Raw genomic sequence first — 19,017 nt, 5'->3', positions numbered from 1 at the left:
AAAAAGGGTCCAGGCAAATAGGTGTGAAAAACCTCAGCTTGAGACCCTGGAGAGAAGAAGATGAAGATGAAGAAGATATTGGATTTATATCCCGCCCTCCACTCCAAAGAGTCTCAGAGCGGCTCACAATCTGCTTTACCTTCCTCCCCCACAACAGACACCCTGTGAGGTTGGTGGGGCTGAGAGGGCTCTCACAGCAGCTGCCCTTTCAAGGACAACCTCTGCCAGAGCTATGGCTGACCCAAGGCCATTCCAGCAGGTGCAAGTGGAGGAGTGGGGAATCAAATCCGGTTCTCCCAGATAAGAGTCCGCACACTTAACCACTACACCAAACTGGCTCTACACACCAAACTGGCTCTTTCCAGTCTGAGAGCCACTGCCAGTCTGACAATACTGACTTTGATGGACCAAGGAGGGTCTGATTCAGTATAAGGCAGCTTCATATGTTCATATCTCGGCATTTTTTTTAAAAAAATGATGCATTTCCTAAGACATTCTGTTATAATTTATGCTTCCCCTTATGTTTAACCTTTACTGGTCTTCTTGCTATGGATCAGAATATGCTTTAATGTTGGGACTTGATTGTGGATCAGAAGTTACGCTGAATATTTTTTTTAAAGCAACAAACATTATGCAATAGCAATAACATGAAATCTCTAGAAAAAGCCAGGCACACCTCATTAGTACTACAGACAAAAACGGATGCAATTAAAGACAACAAGAAAGAGTTTTTGAGTCCCTTACCATGGCCAGATAGCCTACCTTCGTCCTCGCTAGATAATTATGCATTGACAAGGCAAGGTTTATATAAGTTCATCCTTCAGAATAATGAGCCGCCTTTTGCATACATACCGTCAAGGGACTGTGTGTCTCAAACCAAGATGCTCTGATTTCCCTGGTGGAGTCAAAGTGAACAAGCCACCAAAGACCAGCTCAAAAGGATCCATGTTGAATAGGCCAGTGACAGTGTAGACCGCTCTTCTGGCCTTCACTAAAACAAGACTGAAGGTCAGTTGCAAAAGACCTCTACAATATGGCTGGGTCCAGATGGCCAGTTAGAGCCGACACAGGGACAGTCCCGAGACAGATTAAAAATTGAAGTTCATGCACGTCTGTCAGTCATCCTGTTCCCATACTCATCCCGTCCCCCAGAATCTCTAGAGCAGCATAAAAAGCCTTGTCTGGAGGAGGAAGGTGGAATAAAATTAATAAATAAAAGAACTGTTCTCCACCTTGTACACTCTGTCTCCATCCCTTCCACCCCCACCCAGGGACCCTCCCCCTCCCCGAGCTTGGGAACAAGGAGAGAAGTCATCTTAGCTTCTCCATTTCCTGGGCTTGGGAGAGGAAAAGAGGCTCATAGCAGTGTGTAGGGTGGTGGTGGTGGTGGCCAAGATTGGTTGCCTCAAGCATTACCTCATGTTGGGCCACTACTATGGATCCTGATCAGCTGCTTTGCTTTTGACACTTGGAATGGAAAGGTTAAGAGGTGGAACAGCAGACAGATATAGAGACTCATGTTGCTATGTTAACTATGGCAATGTACTCATTGCACTGACTGCTCTATGATATTATGAGCATGCTGGCCCAACTGGAGAGACATAGAAAGCTAGAACTAGAAAGAACACCAAGGGCCATCTAGTCCAACTCCCTGCACAATGCAGGAAATTCACAGCTACCCCCCAGGCCTCAGATTCAGCAGGAGCTCACAGGAGTGCAGCTCCTGAACCTTTCTGAGGGTTCCCCCTCTTCCTCCCCACCTACCTTGTCCATTGAATAGGAGGTGCAGCTGCATAATCCCTGGATTAGGAGAGCAGCCAGCCAGCCACCAGGGGCTTTGCCACGCCCCCAGCAGCCCCCATTAACCCCTGGAGAAGCCTGCACCACCTTTTCTCCACTTCTTATGTGATTTTGGGTGACAGGTGGCTTGCTGGCCTTTTGACTGTGGGTGGAGGCCGGTCAAGGAGAGCCCCAGTTGAGCAGGGCCAGCTTGGGCTAGTTAGATCTCTAGCCAACCCAAGCATGCCTTGCTCGCCCAGGTAGGGTTGCCAAGTCTAATTCAGAAAATACCTGGGGACTTTGGGGGTGGAGCCAGGAGACTTTGGGGGCAGAGCCAGCCTTTCCCATTTCCAAAATAAATGCATAAAAATACAGCAGTGCAGTTCACCTGAATAGTCATCATTTCCTCATCCCCCAATAGCTGCAATTCTAGTAAATGAAAGTGTAAACACACAAAAAGCAACCAAAATGCACAGAGTTTGCAAGCTCACATTTTTATGATCTCACTGGGGCTTTACTCACAGGAACTGCTGTTCTTCAGCCTAACACAGGCAAACAAAAGAGAGAGAGGTGGAGTTTTCCTCTATCCCATAAACAGGCTCCTATACAAAGACTCTGAAAACAATGCAAAACATCACAGAGAAAGACACACACTATTACTGCCTCCCCTACAAAGACTTCTGAAAAATACTCTCTCTTTCTCACACACATACACACACACACACACTGGATCTGGTTCCTCTATGACGACATCTGACAATTAGAGGGGCTATGCTGCTCACACTCTCACACGCACACACTCTTACTTACTGTGAAACTAAAGCAAAACAAACAGAGGCTCTGCTTCTGACCCTTCCCCATGAAGTACTTCCTGCTCAACTTTAAAGGGGCACACACACAAAGAGGCATTTTAAAATGGGACCTGTTTGCAGGTTTCTTAACCTGCAGGCGCTTTAGAGGTACATGGTGACTGTGGGGATGTGGCTTCCCCCCGCCAGCCAGCTGGCTGGGGGTGGGGGGAAGCCTGTAAAACCGGGGATCCCCTGCTGGGATCTGGGGATTGGGAAGCCTACACCCAGGCCTCTCCTTCCTTGCATCAGGTTGCTTTTGGATGGGGGGATGGCATATGCTAATGAGTTATGCTGATGAGCTCCACCACCTATTTTTCTACAAAATGACCCCTGACTCCCCCACCCACACAAACCCCAGTTATCCCTGCTCTGTTCCCAGGGGAAGACCAAAAACCTCCAGGATCCTTGGCCAATCTGGTCTGGTGGAAAATTCCTTCCTGACCACAAAGTAGTGATCAGCATAACCCTGGGCATATAAGAAAAGGCCACAAGAACTGTACACTGGCCCATCCCTTCCTGCCCTCTCTTTTGTGATCACCTAAATTCATAGTGAGGGATATAATCCGCACTGTTGTCAGTTGACCATCTAGCCTCCACCTAAAAACTCCCAAAGTAAGAGAGCCCACCACTTCCCAAGGAAGCCTGTTCCACTGAGGAACAGATTTAACTCTCAGGAAATTCTTCCTAATGTTTAGCTGAAATTTATTTTCATGTCATTTCAATCCATTAGTTCTGGTCTCACCATCTGGGGCAACAAAAAATAACTCTGCTTTATCTATACACGGGGCTTCTTTGTAGACCAGCAGGAACCTATTCGCATATTAGGTTGCATCCCCTGATGTCACCATTGTTTCACACGGGGCTTTTTGGAGAAAAAAACAACAGGAACTCATTTGAGTAGGGATGGGACCTTACATGCATTGATATTGTCATTGTTACATTGAGTGAGTCAATAAAGGAAGTCACGGCTTTTGGTTTATAAGACCTGAGCAAGGCTGTTAATGTTTTGAAGGTCATTTTTTGTGTGTGTTGTCAAGTCACAGCTGTAGTTTTCAAGGCAAGAGTTGTTCAGAAGTGGTGGGCCACTGCTTGCACCTCCATATGTCATGGCCCTGGTATTCCTTGGTGGTCTCCCATTCAAATATTAACCACGGGCCAACCCTGCTTAGCTCCTGAAATCTGACAAGATCAGGCCAGCCTGTGCTATCCAGATCAGGGCATAAGTTGGAAGCAACTTGATGGCATGTAACTCTCTTCTTCTTCTTCTTCTATTATTACTATTATTATTATTATTAAGAGGAGGAGGACCACTGACATACCATGTTAATTTCAATCTTTATCTCTTTACAACAACACTTAAATTGGGCCATGTGACATTTTTGATATGATCCGTGCGATTAATTTACTTGTCGTGTTTTCATAGAGATAAGTCCGTAACAACATCTCAAGAAATGTTAAGAAGTAATTAGCTTCCAACTTTTCAAGGTACTGATTAGTTTCAAAGCTCCAAATCTACTTAGCAACTTTAAAAATAAAGTCTAAGTTCAGAAGTCTCCAAAGACCAGAACTGGCATTGCATTAATTATCTATCTAGTAATTAATTTTCCAGGGAATAAAGTTAATGCGCAAACTTAGCAAAGTATTCTATTAGTTTTACTTACGCAATCTGACCTCTGGTAACCTTGGTTGTCAGGAAGAGCATGGAAATTGGTCTAAGGAATTTCTGATAAACTGCCAAATGGATTTTAAAAACCGAGTTCCTCTTTCTGTTGGGCCTGATTTTGCATATCATACAGCAGATGTCAGACCCGTAACATCACTATATTGTATCTTTACCTCCAAACACAAAATTCAGCTACATTTGAAGTTTTGATTGGCTTGCTGTCCTCACGGATGGATCATATGAAGGCATTAGCAGGTGTGTAAAGCATTCCTCAAAAAGTGGACCATAGATAGAGATTAGTTATCATCGACACATTTGAATGAACTAGTCATACTCATAATCTGGGTGGCTAAAGAGAGGCACAAGACCCAGACCCGGTGCCGGCCCACCAGATCCTACTCATTGAGGATCTCCCCGACGGACCATTGAAAGCTGCTGATATTGCCCGCCAGTCGGGTAAAGACCGCATCTTATCCCGCGTTCTTGACTGGGTGGGGAGGGGTTGGCCTACCGGCCGGACAGACCCCAAATTTGCAGCCTTTTCCTCATGCTGGGATGAACTCTCTTCCCACAAGTGATGCTTACTCTGGGGCAGCCGGATGGTGGTTCCCTTTGCCTTGTGCCAACAAGTTTTGAAAGTCGTGCACGAGACTCACCTGGGCATCGTTAAAATGAAAGCGCTTGCCCGGAGCTATGTATGGTGGCCGGGGATGGACAGTGAGATTTAGGTCTGGGTCAAGCGATGCCAGGCCTGCCAGGAAACCCGGCCAGAACCACCCCGCACCCCTGTGCAACACTGGGAGTCCACCCGCAACCCATGGTCCCGGTTGCACTTGGACTTTGCAGGCTCTTTCCAGGGGCAAATATTCTTTATTTTGGTGGACTCATATACCAAGTGGTTGGAGGTAGTCCCAGTCACTTCCACCTCCTCCCGAGCGGCAATCCGAGCACTCCATAGAATTTTCTGCACACCCGGCATCCCAGACACAGTGGTCACAGACATTGGAACGACCTTCACTTCAGAGGAGTTCCAAGAGTTTCTGGGTCGCTAACTCATCAGGCACATCTGCTGTGCCCCATTCCACCCGGCCACCAACGGACAGGCGGAATGGATGGTGCACACCACAAAAGAGTCTCTCCAGAGATTAATTCATGGGGACTGGGACCACGGATTAGCTGCATTCCTTTTCGGCCATTGAGTGACCCCTAGTGCTACCGCAGTTTGTAGCCCAGCAGAGCTACTCATGGGCCACTGCATGATGACCAGACTGGACTGTCTCCACCCAGATAGAGCCCCCAAACCTCGGCCATCACCGAAGTGCCAGGAGGCACCCCGAGGATTTTTTCTGGGAGACTCCATATATGCCTGGAACTTCAGCAGTGGTCCATCATGGATCCCTGCCTGAGTCATTCAAGTCACGGGCCCAGTTTCGTATGAGGTCTCGACCGATGAGGGCCAAGTCCTGTGCAGACACGTGGATCAACTCCACCGCTGCATGCTCCCTGCCAAGCCAGACGCTACATCAGACACCGCAGAGCAACCCCGGTTGGTGCCGCTGCAGGAGCCAGCGGGAGTCAGCGCCCAGCCAGACCGCCAGGAATCGGAGGAACCCCCACCGGGCACCTCTGACATCGGGGACCCTTCAACCGTTGCACTGCCGCAGCCTTCCAGCAGCCCAGCACCAGCAGCCCAGACAAGGGAACCAGACTCCTCAGCCACACCTGAGGGGCTTTGTTGGTCCAAAAGGGAGCAATGGAAACCAGCACATCTTAGAGAGTATATTTGTTAGGTGTTGGGAAACTTTGGGGGGAGGAGTGTTATGTTTTGGAACTGGAGTTTGGCTGTAGGGTCAGCAAAGACTTGGCTGAGCTGGAGACCCTAAAACAATAGCCACCTGGATTCAGGGATCCTTAGGCCAGCTATTAACCTATAGTTGTGTGTAATGGGATTATGGTAATGGGATTTTGGGTGGGGAAGTTTGCATGCATATAAGCAGGGCTGTTGGTCCTGCCAGACAGTTCTGTTCCTATGTCACTATGCTGAATCACTGAATAAAGAGCTGAACTCACTATCTCTTGAGCGTCCTCATGCTTTGAACCCAATATATTATATAAAGCCTATTGTAGGAAAAAATATAATGGACCCTAGAAAAAGAGACAGAGTGTGACCCAATCCTACATAGCCCACATCCAACCAATTGAAATCCTCAGATTTGCTGCCATAATAGTGCTTTTATTTATTACTGATGATAATGAGAAATCAATTTTAACCAATGTCTTTTTAAAATCAACTTGTTGTTCTATATTAGGGTCTCTCTCTTTCTCTCCAGGTTGTGACTGTAATGTTCACCTTCCTATTTTAATAGTTGACGTCTTTATTTGCCATCAACCATTGAACAATAAAATAATATCTTATTTCTGCTGCCTTAAGCTACTTTTTGGATGGGGACACCCATTTCTGTGTGTAATGGTCACTACCAGTGTTCCCTCTAAGCTGAGTTAGTCTGAGCTAGCTCACAGATTTTTAGCCTCTGGCTCACACATTTTTGTCTTAGCTCAGGAAAAATGGCCCCAGAGCACAATACTTTATGCAACCCAGGACTTAACAGGGATATTGGGGTTTTTTTATCTCATTACAGATGCTAAACCCACTCTCAGAACTTCAAGAACAGGATGGAGAGGGGAATTGCTGAATTACAAACTATTATGAAACTTGGAACAAACACCTCCCCAGGACTGAACAGGGATATTGGTTTTTTATCTCATTACAGATGCTAAACTCACTCTCAGAACTTCAAGAACAGAATGGAGAGGGGAATTGCTGAATTACAAGCTATTATGAAACTTGGAACAAACACCTCCCCAGGACTGAACAGAGATGTTGTTGTTGTTTTTTTATCTCATTACATATACTAAACCCACTTTCCCAAGTATGGCGATATATCCACAGTATTCCAGTGTATTTCTCTTTTAGGATAGTGTATCAGAATAATGCTTTTGTACTGAAATACTCAAACAAGGGATATTGGCTGTTTATCTCATTACATATACTAAACCCATCTTCCACTATATTTTAATGTATTTTTTCCTAATGGCAAACTAGAATGACGTATATATTTATGTTACATGTTAAAAGGTAAATTAGTTGGACAGGAAAAAAACTTCTGGGAAAGAAATGCCCTCATTTTGACCCAGGTTTATTAGCAATAGAATAATTAACAGGCATTCCCGCATTCTGACACGTTACTGTTTTATGGTTTCCCACGCTAATGCAACCCAGATCAAAGGTTTTCTGAATTTGTTAATGTTATTATTCTGCTATTGGATTTTAACTTTGTACCACTTTGCATTCCAAACCCAACCAGCTATATGTGGCTCTGCTTACTGTACCTCATTCCTCGTCTGAAGAAGTGTGCATGCACATACGTTCTGAATAAAATTAAGTTGGTCTTAAAGGTGCAATCGACTTCTATTTTATTCTACTACTTCAGACCAACACGGCTGCTGACTTGGCTCCAACTTTAATGCCAGTAGCGCACAAAGTCGAATTTTTGATCACAAGACTCTGCAGCTTAGAGGGAACATTAGTTGCTCCTATCCTGGCTATCAGAATAAAAAGAAGGAAGGGGTGACATTTCGCTGCTAAAATTGTGCTCTGTGTCCAGAAGGGAAGATTTCAGACAAGACACATGGGTAATGTAGGGGACCAGCATTTTGGGTTGATGCAGAAATCCTTTTCTAAATGTTAATTTACCCAAATCCCATGGATAGCCCAGGCCAGCCTGATTGCATCATGTCTCAGAAGCTGAGCAGGGTCAGCCCTAGCTAGCATAAGAACATAAGAGAAGCCATGTTGGATCAGGCCAAAGGCCCATCCAGTCCAACACTCAGTGTCAGATAAGAACATAAGAGAGGCCATGTTGGATCAGGCCAATGGCCCATCCAGTCCAGCACTCTGTGTCACATAAGAACATAAAAGAAGCCATGTTGGATCAGGCCAATGGCTAATCCAGTCCAACACTCAGTGTATACACACACACACACACACACACTGTGGCTAATAGCCACTTTTGGACCTCTGCTCCATATTTTTATCCAATCCCCTCTTGAAGCTGGCTATGCTTGTAGCCAGCGCCACCTCCTGTGGCAGTGAATTCCACATGTTAATCACCCTTTGGGTGAAGAAGTACTTCCTTTTAACCATTTTAACCCGACTGCTCAGCAATTTCATCAAATGCCCACGAGTTCTTGTATTGTGAGAAAGGGAGAAAAGGACTTCTTTCTCTACTTTCTCCATCTCGTGCATTATCTTGTAAACCTCTATCATGTCACCCCGCAGTCGACGTTTCTCCAAGCTAAAGAACCCCAAGCGTTTTAACCTTTCTTCACAGGGAAGCACTTGGAAACACTTGTAGGGCTTCATAGGGAGGCACTTCATAGGTAAGCACTCCCATAGCACTTGGATGGGAGATCTCCAAGGAACACGAGGATTGTGACACAGAAGCAGGTAATGGCAAATCACTACTGACAGTCTCTCGCCTTGAAAACCATATGAAGTTTCCATAAAGTAAGCTGCAAAGCCTAGAAGAAGGAGGGGCTTTTTTTTTTTGGTATATTCTCCTGGAATGTGGCTGGATGGTGCAAACCCCTTGAGTTGTATAATTCCCCCCCCCCTTTTTTTAAATTGTATTTCACCTCAAATGATTTGGGCTATAGATGATCATTTTTTGTAAAGGAGGAGAAGACTGCATATTTATACCCCACCCTTCTGTCCGAATCAGAGTCTCAGAACATCTTACAATCTCCTTTATCTTCTCCCCCCACAACAGACACCCTGTGAGGTGGGTGGGGCTAAGAGGGCTCTCACAGCAGCTGCCCTTTCAAGGACAACCTCTGCCAGAGCTATGGCTGACCCAAGGCCATTCCAGCAGTTGCAAGTGGAGGAGTGGGGAATCAAACCCGGTTCTCCCAGATAAGAGTCAGTGCACTTAACCACTTAGCAAGAGCTATGGCTGACCCAAGGCCATTCCAGCAGCTGCAAGTGGAGGAGTGGGAAATCAAACCTGGTTCTCCCAGATAAGAGTCTGCACACTTAACCACTACACCAAACTGGATTCCTCCCTCATTTTTTTTCAATAATATTCATCCCAACAGGCAAAGATCCCTCTGCAGGTAGACCAAGAGCTGATATTGCATGCCTGATGTCCGATACCTTGGCGATGAAATGATCTCTGCTTCCCAGATACCCCCCACCCTATGACCCAGACTGCTAACCTCTCATTGTGATGTACATTCAGCTTTTCTTCTGGCTCGCTGTCTACCATCTCTACAGGATCTGTAGAGTGTCATGGATAAAATTGCCTCCCACCCATAATATGTACCCTAAACATAAGATTCTCACTACTCTGCCATCAGACCTCCACAATCAAAATGGGCTGTTCTGATCAGGGAAATGGAAAGTCCAAGATGGCTCCGTTCTACTCACAGATTCAGCGTTTGCCTCTTCAGACAGTCTCTCAAGGCCTCCTTCACCTTCTCATTTCTCAGAGTGTATATAAAAGGGTTGAGCAAAGGGGTCACCACAGCTGTGAGTACAGCTACAGCCTTCTGAACAGTCAGAGAGCGTCCCTGACTGGGCAAAGAATACATGAAGATGGCACTGCCATAGAAGATGGAAGCCACAGTAAGATGGGATGCGCAGGTGGAAAATGTCTTCAATCGGCCTTTGCTGGAGTTCATACGCACGATTTATTTTATTTATTTATTTATATTAAGATTTATACCCCGCCCTTCTCACCTAAGTGTCTCAGGGCGGCTTACAACATAATAATTCAAACACTTCAGTTTAAAACATTTAAAAATACAATTAAACCATAAATTAATAAAAACAAGATAGAATAAAACCGGCGGCCTATAGATACATTTTGTTCCATCCAAGATATTTTTCATTGTCAGTTAATGTCATAGGCCTGCCGGAAGAGGGCTGTCTTACAGGCCCTGCGGAATTGCCCTAGATCCCGCAGGGCCCGCACCTCTTCCGGCAGCTGGTTCCACCAATAAGGTGCCGTTATTGAGAAGGCCCGATCCCTGGTGGATTTTAGACGGGCCTCCTTTGGCCCGGGGACTACCAACAGGTTTTGTGAACCTGAGCGTAGTACTCTCTGGGGAACGTGTGGGGAGAGACGGTCCCTAAGGTAGGTGGTGGTGGTGATAATGCAGAAATAAGAGATAACAGTCACAGCCAATGAACTGAGCAACACTACTGAAGAGAGGATAGACACCAGGGCGAGGATGAACTGTATGTCGTTGCAAGACAGCTTTATCATTGGGGCATAGTCACAGAAGAAATGTTCGATGACATTAGAGCCACAGAAAGTCAACTGAAAGAACAGGACGATGGGGCCAATGGTAGAAAGAAAACCCCCTATCCAGCAACCTAGGATCAACATGGTGCAGACATGACCATTCACTATGATGGCATAGCAAAGTGGGTGGCAGATGGCAATGTAACGGTCGAATGACATCACAGCGATGAGGATGAACTCAGTAGTGCCAAGGAAGAAGTAGAAATAACATTGGGCGGCGCAGCCAAGGAAAGAGATGGTTTTGTTCGAGGCAACCAGATTCACCAACATCTTTGGGGCGATTGTCAAGACAAAGAGGATCTCCAGGAGGGAGAGATTGCAGAGAAAGAAGTAAATGGAAGTTTGGAGTTGTTGAGCAAGGCATACCAGTGTGATGATGGTGACGTTCCCGGCTAGTGTTAATAGGAAAACTGCAAGAAACACCACAAAGAGGAGGTTCCCCACTGACTGGGGAACTTGGAAGCCAATTAAAACAAACTCTGTAAGCTGTGTTGTGCCATTCTGATTCTGTAGTGCCAGGCCAGTTCGAGCTGCAATGCAACCTAGAAGTCAAAGAAATGCACACTTTAAGTTCAGAAGATACATAGAAAAAGAGTGGAAAATAAAAGGACATTGGACAATTTTTGATAATGACTAAGTATAAGAGGGAGGAGGATATTAATTTTGGTTCTTATTGATTAAGGGTACCTTTAATATTAAGATTTTAAGTATATAACACCAGCGGGGGTCAAGAAACGGGGGGAGGGGTGGGTAGAAAGTAATATATGGGATAGATAAAAAAGTAATTATTAATGATGTAAGAAATTGAAATTTATTACCATATGTTACTAATAAAATTGTTTGAAACAGAAAGAAATGCACACTTTAAGCTTGTTTGATTCAGAGCTGCCCCTTTTCTGTCTTCCAAGGGACCAGGAACACCATACGTCCCTCCCTTTTCCTAAAAATCCTTCATTTTCCCCTTATAAAAACATAACAGCATCTTGGTGAACCTGCATTAACCAACATCAACACATCAATTATGCAAGCTTCTCCAAGGCCGTTTTCCCACTCACGTTTTACTGGCGCCACGACCATCCTGACGCCGGCGAATCTGCCTGGATTTCGCAACAGAAGCGCCGGCGCTCCCAGAAGCGCCGGCGCTTTCCGTCGCTAAGCCAGCGCAAACGTTTTCCTGCATCTTTGCGATTTCCGTTTGCGCTGGCTTAGTGACGGAAGTAGCCGGCGCTTCTGGGAGCGCCGGAGCTTCTGATGCGAAATCCAGGCAGATTCGCCGGCGTCAGGATGGTCGTGGCGCCAGTAAAACGTGAGTGGGAAAACGGCCCAAGAGTGGGACAGTCATAGGAATTAGTTTCAGGTGGGTGCTCTTCAGCAGATTCACATCCACTAACATCTTAAGAGACCAACACAATTTTTCACAGTATAAACTGCAAGAATTAAAACTCTCTTTGTCCAACAAAAGGAGCTTTGACCTTCGAAAGCTCAATATCTTGGTGTCCTAAGATTCTCTTGGACTTGAATCTTGCCAACCTTGAAATTATTTCACTTCGCTTTTAGGGTTGTCTAAAAAAAATGAGCACCCAGCTTGCTGGGGGAAAAGTGTAGATGACTGGGGAAGGCAATGGCAAACCACCCCGTAAAAAGTCTACTGTGAAAGCAACGTCACCCCAGAGTCGAAAATGACTGGTGCTTGCACAGGGGACTACCTTTACCTTTATAAAGCAGGGCGGATTTAGACAGAACATGCAACAGTTACTGAAAGCAAAAAGCAAAATACCAAAGCACCACACAAAAAAAAGAAGAGTGAGGTTCCATATAAGTTCCACATGTTGTTGTTCAGTCGCACAGTCGAGTCCGACTCTTTGCGACCCCATGGACAAAGTCACGCCAGGCCCTCCTGTCTTCCATCATCCTCTGAAGTCTGCTCAAATCCGTGTTTGTTACATCAGTAACATTGTCCAGCCATCGCATCTTTTGCCGTCCCCTTCTTTTGGCCTCTGTCTTTCCTAGCATCAGGATCTTCTCCAGGGAGTGCTCCTTTCTCATATGGTAGCCAAAGTATTTGAGCTTCAGCTTCAGCATCTGACCTTCCAGGAAACAGTCTGGGTTGATTTCCCTTAGGACTGACTGATTTGACCTTCTTGCAGTCCAAGGGACTCTCAAGAGTCCCTTGGACTGCACCCTAAATTGTTCAGGGTGGTGAGAACCAGAGAGGATTGTGAGGAACTCCAAAGGGATCTGTTGAGGCTGGGTGAGTGGGCGTCAACGTGGCAGATGCGGTTCAATGTGGCCAAGTGCAAAGTAATGCACATTGGGGCCAAGAATCCCAGCTACAAATACAAGTTGATGGGGTGTGAACTGGCAGAGACAGACCAAGAGAGAGATCTTGGGGTCATGGTAGATAATTCACTGAAAATGTCAAGACAGTGTGCGTTTGCAATAAAAAAGGCCAACGCCATGCTGGGAATTATTAGGAAGGGAATTGAAAACAAATCAGCCAGTATCATAATGCCTCTGTATAAATCGATGGTGCGGTCTCATTTGGAGTACTGTGTGCAGTTCTGGTCGCCGCACCTCAAAAAGGATATTATAGCATTGGAGAAAGTTCAGAAAAGGGCAACTAAAATGATTAAAGGGCTGGAACACCTTCCCTATGAAGAAAGGTTGAAACGCTTAGGGCTCTTTAGCTTGGAGAAACGTCGACTGAGGGGTGACATGATAGAAGTTTACAAGATAATGCATGGGATGGAGAAAGTAGAGAAAGAAGTACTTTTCTCCCTTTCTCACAATACAAGAACTCGTGGGCATTCGATGAAATTGCTGAGCAGACAGGTTAAAACGGATAAAAGGAAGTACTTCTTCACCCAAAGGGTGATTAACATGTGGAATTCACTGCCACAGGAGGTGGTGGCGTCCACAAGCGTAGCCACCTTCAAGAAGGGGTTAGATAAAAATATGGAGCAGAGGTCCATCAGTGGCTATTAGCCACAGTGTGTGTGTGTGTGTGTGTGTGTGTGTATATATATATATATATATATATATATATATATATATATATATATATATATATATATATATATATTTGGCCGCTGTGTGACACAGAATGTTGGACTGGATGGGCCATTGGCCTGATCTAACATGGCTTCTCTTATGTTCTTATGTTCTTAAGAGTTTTCTCATAAGTTTATGTGTGTGTGTGTGTGTGTGTGTGTGTATATATATATATATATATATATATATGTCAAGGGACATCTCTTTAGGAGAGATACATTTAATTTATAACTGGGTTCAAAGTCTTAGTACCAGATCAGATTACCTACAATACTCCAAGTGCAATTGAACATTTAGTCAAAAGAAACTTCAGGTATACCATTAAGTGCCATGTTCTAAGGATCATGAATATACACTTACCATGTAATATTGGCATTAGTGATAATAAAGACCATTCATAGAATCTTGTTGCCTTGTTATGGCTGTGTATCTTGCTTTCATCCTCTCTCCAGAATGTCAGCTTATGCTTTATATAAAGGTACCCGGGTGGGGGGATGAGTATTGTTAAGCTTTGAAACATTGCTCTGCATAGATTGTCAGGAGAACCTCTGGCATCTTGGGAGTATCTTGTTCAGTTGGCAATTAAGTACCTATGGCATTGGAAGCCCTTGTCAGGGTTTTATGGGAATGGCACTTTGTAAGGCTGATGATTCTAACAAGTTTTCTAGGTGGCAAGTGCTCCCAGATCTGCATCCCTGCCTGAGAACCTTGATCGTCTGTTGACGATGAAATTCAGAAATGGTGATGGCTACAATAGTAGCAGCTACAAGCATAGCCAGCTTCAAGAGGGGATTGGATAAACATCTGGAGCAGAGGTCCACCAGTGGCTATTAGCCACAGCATATTATTGGAACTGTCTGGGGCAGTGATGCTCTGTATTCTTGATGCTTGGGGTGGGGGGGAGGCAAAGTGGAAGGGCTTCTAGCTCCACTTGTGAACCTCCTTTTTCTTTGGCCACTGTGTGACACAGAGTGCTGGACTGGATGGGCCATTGGCCTGACCCAACATGGCTTCTCTTATGTTCTTATGAAATAGGACTGTCAGAGATGGGGACTTCACTAGTTCTAATTCTTGCCTCCATGCATGTCTGATGTCATTATACACAGACAGCATGGCATAGTGGTTTAAAATGCAGTTATTGGCCCGGGCATTGGACTTCCCCAGACCATTGGCCCTGGGGGATTTCAAGATCCATGTTGACAATGCTGCATCCTTGCAGGCTCAGGACCTAGCGTCGTCCATGGAGATGCTGGGACTCAGCCTAGGGCTGCCAATCCCCAGATGGGGGCAGGGGATCCCCCAGTTTGGAGGCCCTCCCCCCACTTCACGGTCATCAGAAAGTGGGGTGGGGGAGGGAAATGTCTGCTGGGTACTCCATTATTCCCTATGAAGACTGATTCCTATAGGGTATGATGGAAAACTGATCCATGAGTATCTAGGGCTTTGGGGGGGGGCTGTTTTTTGAGGTAGAGGCACAACATTTGCAGCTTAGCATCCAGTGCCTCTCCCTAAAATACCCTCCAAGTTTCAAAAAGGGTCCAATTCTATGAGCCACCAAAGAAAGTGCCCCTATCCTTCATTATTTCCAACGAAGGGAAGGCATTTAAAAGGTGTGCCGTCCCTTTTAATGTGATGGCCAGTACTCCCTTTGGAATTAAATTATACTTGTCGCAACCTTCCTCCTGGCTCCACCCCCAAAGTCTCCTGGCTTCACCCCCAAAGTCCCCAGATATTCCTTGAACTGGACTTGACAACCCTAACTCAGACAGATTGTATTGGTTCCCACCAAGCCAGCCACAGAAATAAGCCTTTGTTGGTGTTAAAGGTGCCACTTTACTCAAACATTATTCTATAATATAAGCAGTTGTTTTTCTTAAATATGAATAGAGTTGTATATGTAAAACAGTGCTATGGTTTCTGTATGGTTAATAAATATAATGGCTTCATTTATGTGCACAAGTGTAATGGTTCTTAAAATAGGCCTAGCCGCATCGGCTTATTTTCTCACTTTCCACTTAAGCCAGGAACTTCCACAAAGCTTAATTTCCCAATTTACCACACAGATTAATAACTTCCTCACAGATTTATTTCCTTCACTTTCCGCTTAGGCTCATAACCTCCAAGAAGACTTTTTCTTCACTTGTCACCCAGGCGAATAACTCCCACACAGATCACAGATTTCTCTCACAGCACTCAGTAGCACCTCACTCAAGCTCCTTCCTTCACACACACACACTGCTCAGCACCCACTTCCACACAAAAAACTCTCTGATCAAAACAGTCAACTCTGCCCCCTTGGGTACAGCTACCATCTAGTTATAACACCCTTCACTCACCCATCCAGCCCCACCCTCCTTCTTGTACAGGCCTACATTTTAGATCACAGCAACAGACATTTAAAACTCTGCATTAAAACAAAGGAATTAAAAACAGAATTTATTTTTTTTGGGGGGGGGGGTTGTCATCTTTTGAACATGGAGCCCGGGGACTGTGGGTGGGTGGGTGGGGTAGTTGTGAATTCCCTGTGTTATGCAATGGATTGGACTAGATGGCCCTGAAGGTCCCTTCCAACTCTATGATTCTATCTAGGCTCAGATGACAGGGGCACCAGTAGCAGGGCCTCCAAAGGTGACTGGATTGAATGGGTAGGTTCATATGGCAAAGGCAGTCTTTAAGCCAGGGGTGGCCAAATTGTGGCTTGGGAGCCAAATGTGGCTCTTTCACACTTATTGTGTGGCTCTCAAAGCCCCTACTACTCCATTGGCTGACTTAGAAAAGGCATTTCTCTCTTTAAATCACTTCGCCAAGCCAAACCAGCCAGCGGCTTGCATTTAAAGTTGCTTTCTTTCCACGTCTCCTCCCTCCTCCCATCTATTTGCCTTCCTTCCTGTTTTGTGGCTCTCAAACATCTGGTGGCCATGTTTTGTGGCTCTCGGACATCTGACATTTATTCTATGCGGCTCTTTCGTGAAGCAAGTTTGGCCACCCCTGCCTTAAGCATTTTCAAAGATACAATAAGCCAGGGGTCCCCAACCCCCTGGGCCACGGATCAGTAGCGGTCCGCGGCCTATTAGCAACCGGGCTGCGCAGGGCCTTGCTGCCCCGTCCAGGAAGGAAGTGGGAAGGAGGCAAGGGTGCCGCCATTTTTTCAGCAGGTTGCTCGCTGCTGCTGCCCCCAGCGCTGATCGTGAGTGCACCAGAGGGGCATAGGAGCCTGGCCTTTGGTGTGGTTTTTCCCACTGATCAGGTGATCAGTGGGAGGGGAAAATTCAGCGCTCCCACTCTTCCAACCCTGGGACCTCGGTGGTCTGACTCACCCTGGGGCCGGTCCCTGGTGCCAAAAAAGGTTTGGGGTCACTGCAATATGCAGTAGCAGACAACCTTCTCTAAAAGGGAGCTTTCTTGTCAGCACTGACTTCCCCACACAATACAACATTACAATGCAACACTGGTTGTTTTTTTAAAAAATTTATTGATATTATCTCTGTTCGAGGTACAGTCTCCTTTCCCATGGTTAAGATGGAAATCTCCAAAAGGCAAAGAGGACATCTGCAGCCAAGGGTGAACACTCACCCCCCCCCCCCCCAATTCTTTTGCAACACAGGCATGTTCTTGGGTATACGGTGGAATCTGCAAAGGACTCTGTCCAGCGAGGGGATTTGAAAACCACTGTACTCCAGCAACAAGCCAACAATGAATAGTAATGCAAGCTAGAATACAATGAGTAGGACCCAAAATTCAATTTCAGCCATTGGAAGGCTTTTGCATTGTTGGGTATCAAACTTTTCTGTTTCCGCATTGCCACTGCAGCCTGCTCATTTCCCATAGAAGAAGCACTTTGGGGGAAACAGTGGGCTGCAGAGGGGGGGGAGAGGCAGGGAAGTTTTCATCACGTGAATTGAAATGGCTTCAATCCGTGACAAATTTAGTCAGGATCCAGCCCGACATTTTCATTTGTTCAGGCAGAGTTTCAGCAAAGTCAAAGATACCGCCGTTTTCCATATCCATTTTGCCCTGGCGTAGCATATCTTCCTTCACTTCTTTGTCTTGTCAGGGATTTCCTGTCCCTTTAACCATGGCAGTGAACCTTACCAAGGCATCTCTCCAGGCCTCCTGGACCTGTTTGTTCCTCAAGCAGTATATGAAGGGGTTGAGCAAAGGGGATACCATGGTGTTTAGAATGGCCACCATTTTGCTAAGCTCTAATTTACTGTTCTGAGTTGGTTTGATATACAAGAATATACAACTCCCATAGGTGATGGACACCACGATGAAGTGAGAGGCGCAGGTAGAAAAGGTCTTCTGCCTCCCTGATGCAGAAGGGATGCGTAAAACACTCTTGATGATATTGACGTAGGAGACCACGGTAATGCTCAAGCTGCCCAGTACGGAAAACACAGCTGTAACAAATCCAAGAAACCTTAGTAGTTGTGTGTCGCCGCAAAGGATTTTAATCAAAGGTGCGTTGTCACAGAAGAAATGGTTAAGGATATTTGAACCACACATTGGAACCTGGAGGAAAAGTAGGGACGGCCCAATAATTAGGAGAAAACTGCCAAGCCAAGAAAACAGAATCAGAAAAGTACAAATACGATTGTTCATGATGGTTGGATAGTGCAAGGGATTGCAAATGGCCACATAGCGATCAAATGACATAATGGCTAAGAGGAAGAACTCGGAGGTGCCTAGTTGGAAGTACAAGAAAGACTGTAACATGCACCCAGAATAGGAAATATTTTTATTTCCCGTTGCCAGCTGGGTCAAAGTTTGGGGAACGATAGCAGTGGTGAAGCCAATTTCTAAGAGAGAGAAGTTCCAAAGGAAAAAATACATTGGGGTGTGTAGTCGGCGATCGATATGAGAAATGGTGATAATGGCAGCGTTCCCAGTGATTGTCAGAAGGTAGGAGAAGAACAGGACAGTGAACAACAACAGTCGCAGTGCGAGAACGTCAGTGAATCCCTGAAGTATGAACTCGCTTATTGTGGTTTGGTTGTATTCCATGTCTGCTCTAGATTAGGGAGTAAAAAGGGGAAGAAAATTATTGGGATTAGCAGGTGTAATTGTTAGTCAATAAATCCCAACCTGTGTGTAACCTTGGTGTAAAATAGAGAGATTTGAGTCCCATGGCTTGTTTGACACCAACAGGGTTGGGGGGGGGGGGAGGAGGGAAGATTTAACACTTGAAAGCTTAACACCATTTCCCCCCCCCCTAAAAAAAGATTATCTTGTTTCTTATCAGGGCTTTTTTTTGTAGCAGGAACTCCTTTGCATAGTAGATAACACACCCCTGATGTAGCCAATCCTG

At 45.5% G+C, this 19,017-nt stretch overlaps 2 protein-coding genes across 2 annotated transcripts; both read right to left on the bottom strand.

Annotated features, from left to right (window-relative positions):
* Positions 1 to 9,774: 9,774 nt before the first annotated feature.
* On the bottom strand, positions 9,775 to 17,717 carry LOC132583024 (olfactory receptor 6M1-like). Its single transcript, XM_060254690.1, has 3 exons — positions 17,699 to 17,717; positions 10,498 to 11,200; positions 9,775 to 10,042 (listed from the first exon to the last, which is right to left on the bottom strand). Exons 1-3 carry the CDS (start codon positions 17,715 to 17,717, stop codon positions 9,775 to 9,777), a joined length of 990 nt encoding a protein of 329 aa, XP_060110673.1.
* Positions 17,718 to 17,759: 42 nt separating this feature from the next.
* On the bottom strand, positions 17,760 to 18,713 carry LOC132583023 (olfactory receptor 6E1-like). Its single transcript, XM_060254689.1, has one exon. The coding sequence runs from the start codon at positions 18,711 to 18,713 to the stop codon at positions 17,760 to 17,762; it is 954 nt and encodes a 317-aa protein (XP_060110672.1).
* Positions 18,714 to 19,017: the final 304 nt, after the last annotated feature.

Source organism: Heteronotia binoei, chromosome 15 (assembly GCF_032191835.1).
Source record: "Heteronotia binoei isolate CCM8104 ecotype False Entrance Well chromosome 15, APGP_CSIRO_Hbin_v1, whole genome shotgun sequence".
Classification (NCBI taxonomy): Eukaryota; Metazoa; Chordata; class Lepidosauria; order Squamata; family Gekkonidae; genus Heteronotia; species Heteronotia binoei.
This window is presented reverse-complemented; position numbering and strand designations above follow the sequence as displayed.

Excerpts from the sequence above, each read along its gene's own strand:
- LOC132583024 (XM_060254690.1), bottom strand. Across the intron at positions 10,043-10,497 it reads TATTTCTGCATTATCACCAC|AATCGTGCGTATGAACTCCA; the intron begins CACCACCTACCT and ends ATAAATAAAATA.
- LOC132583023 (XM_060254689.1), bottom strand. The coding sequence starts at position 18,713 with ATGGAATACAACCAAACCACAATAAGCGAGTTCATACTTCAGGGATTC.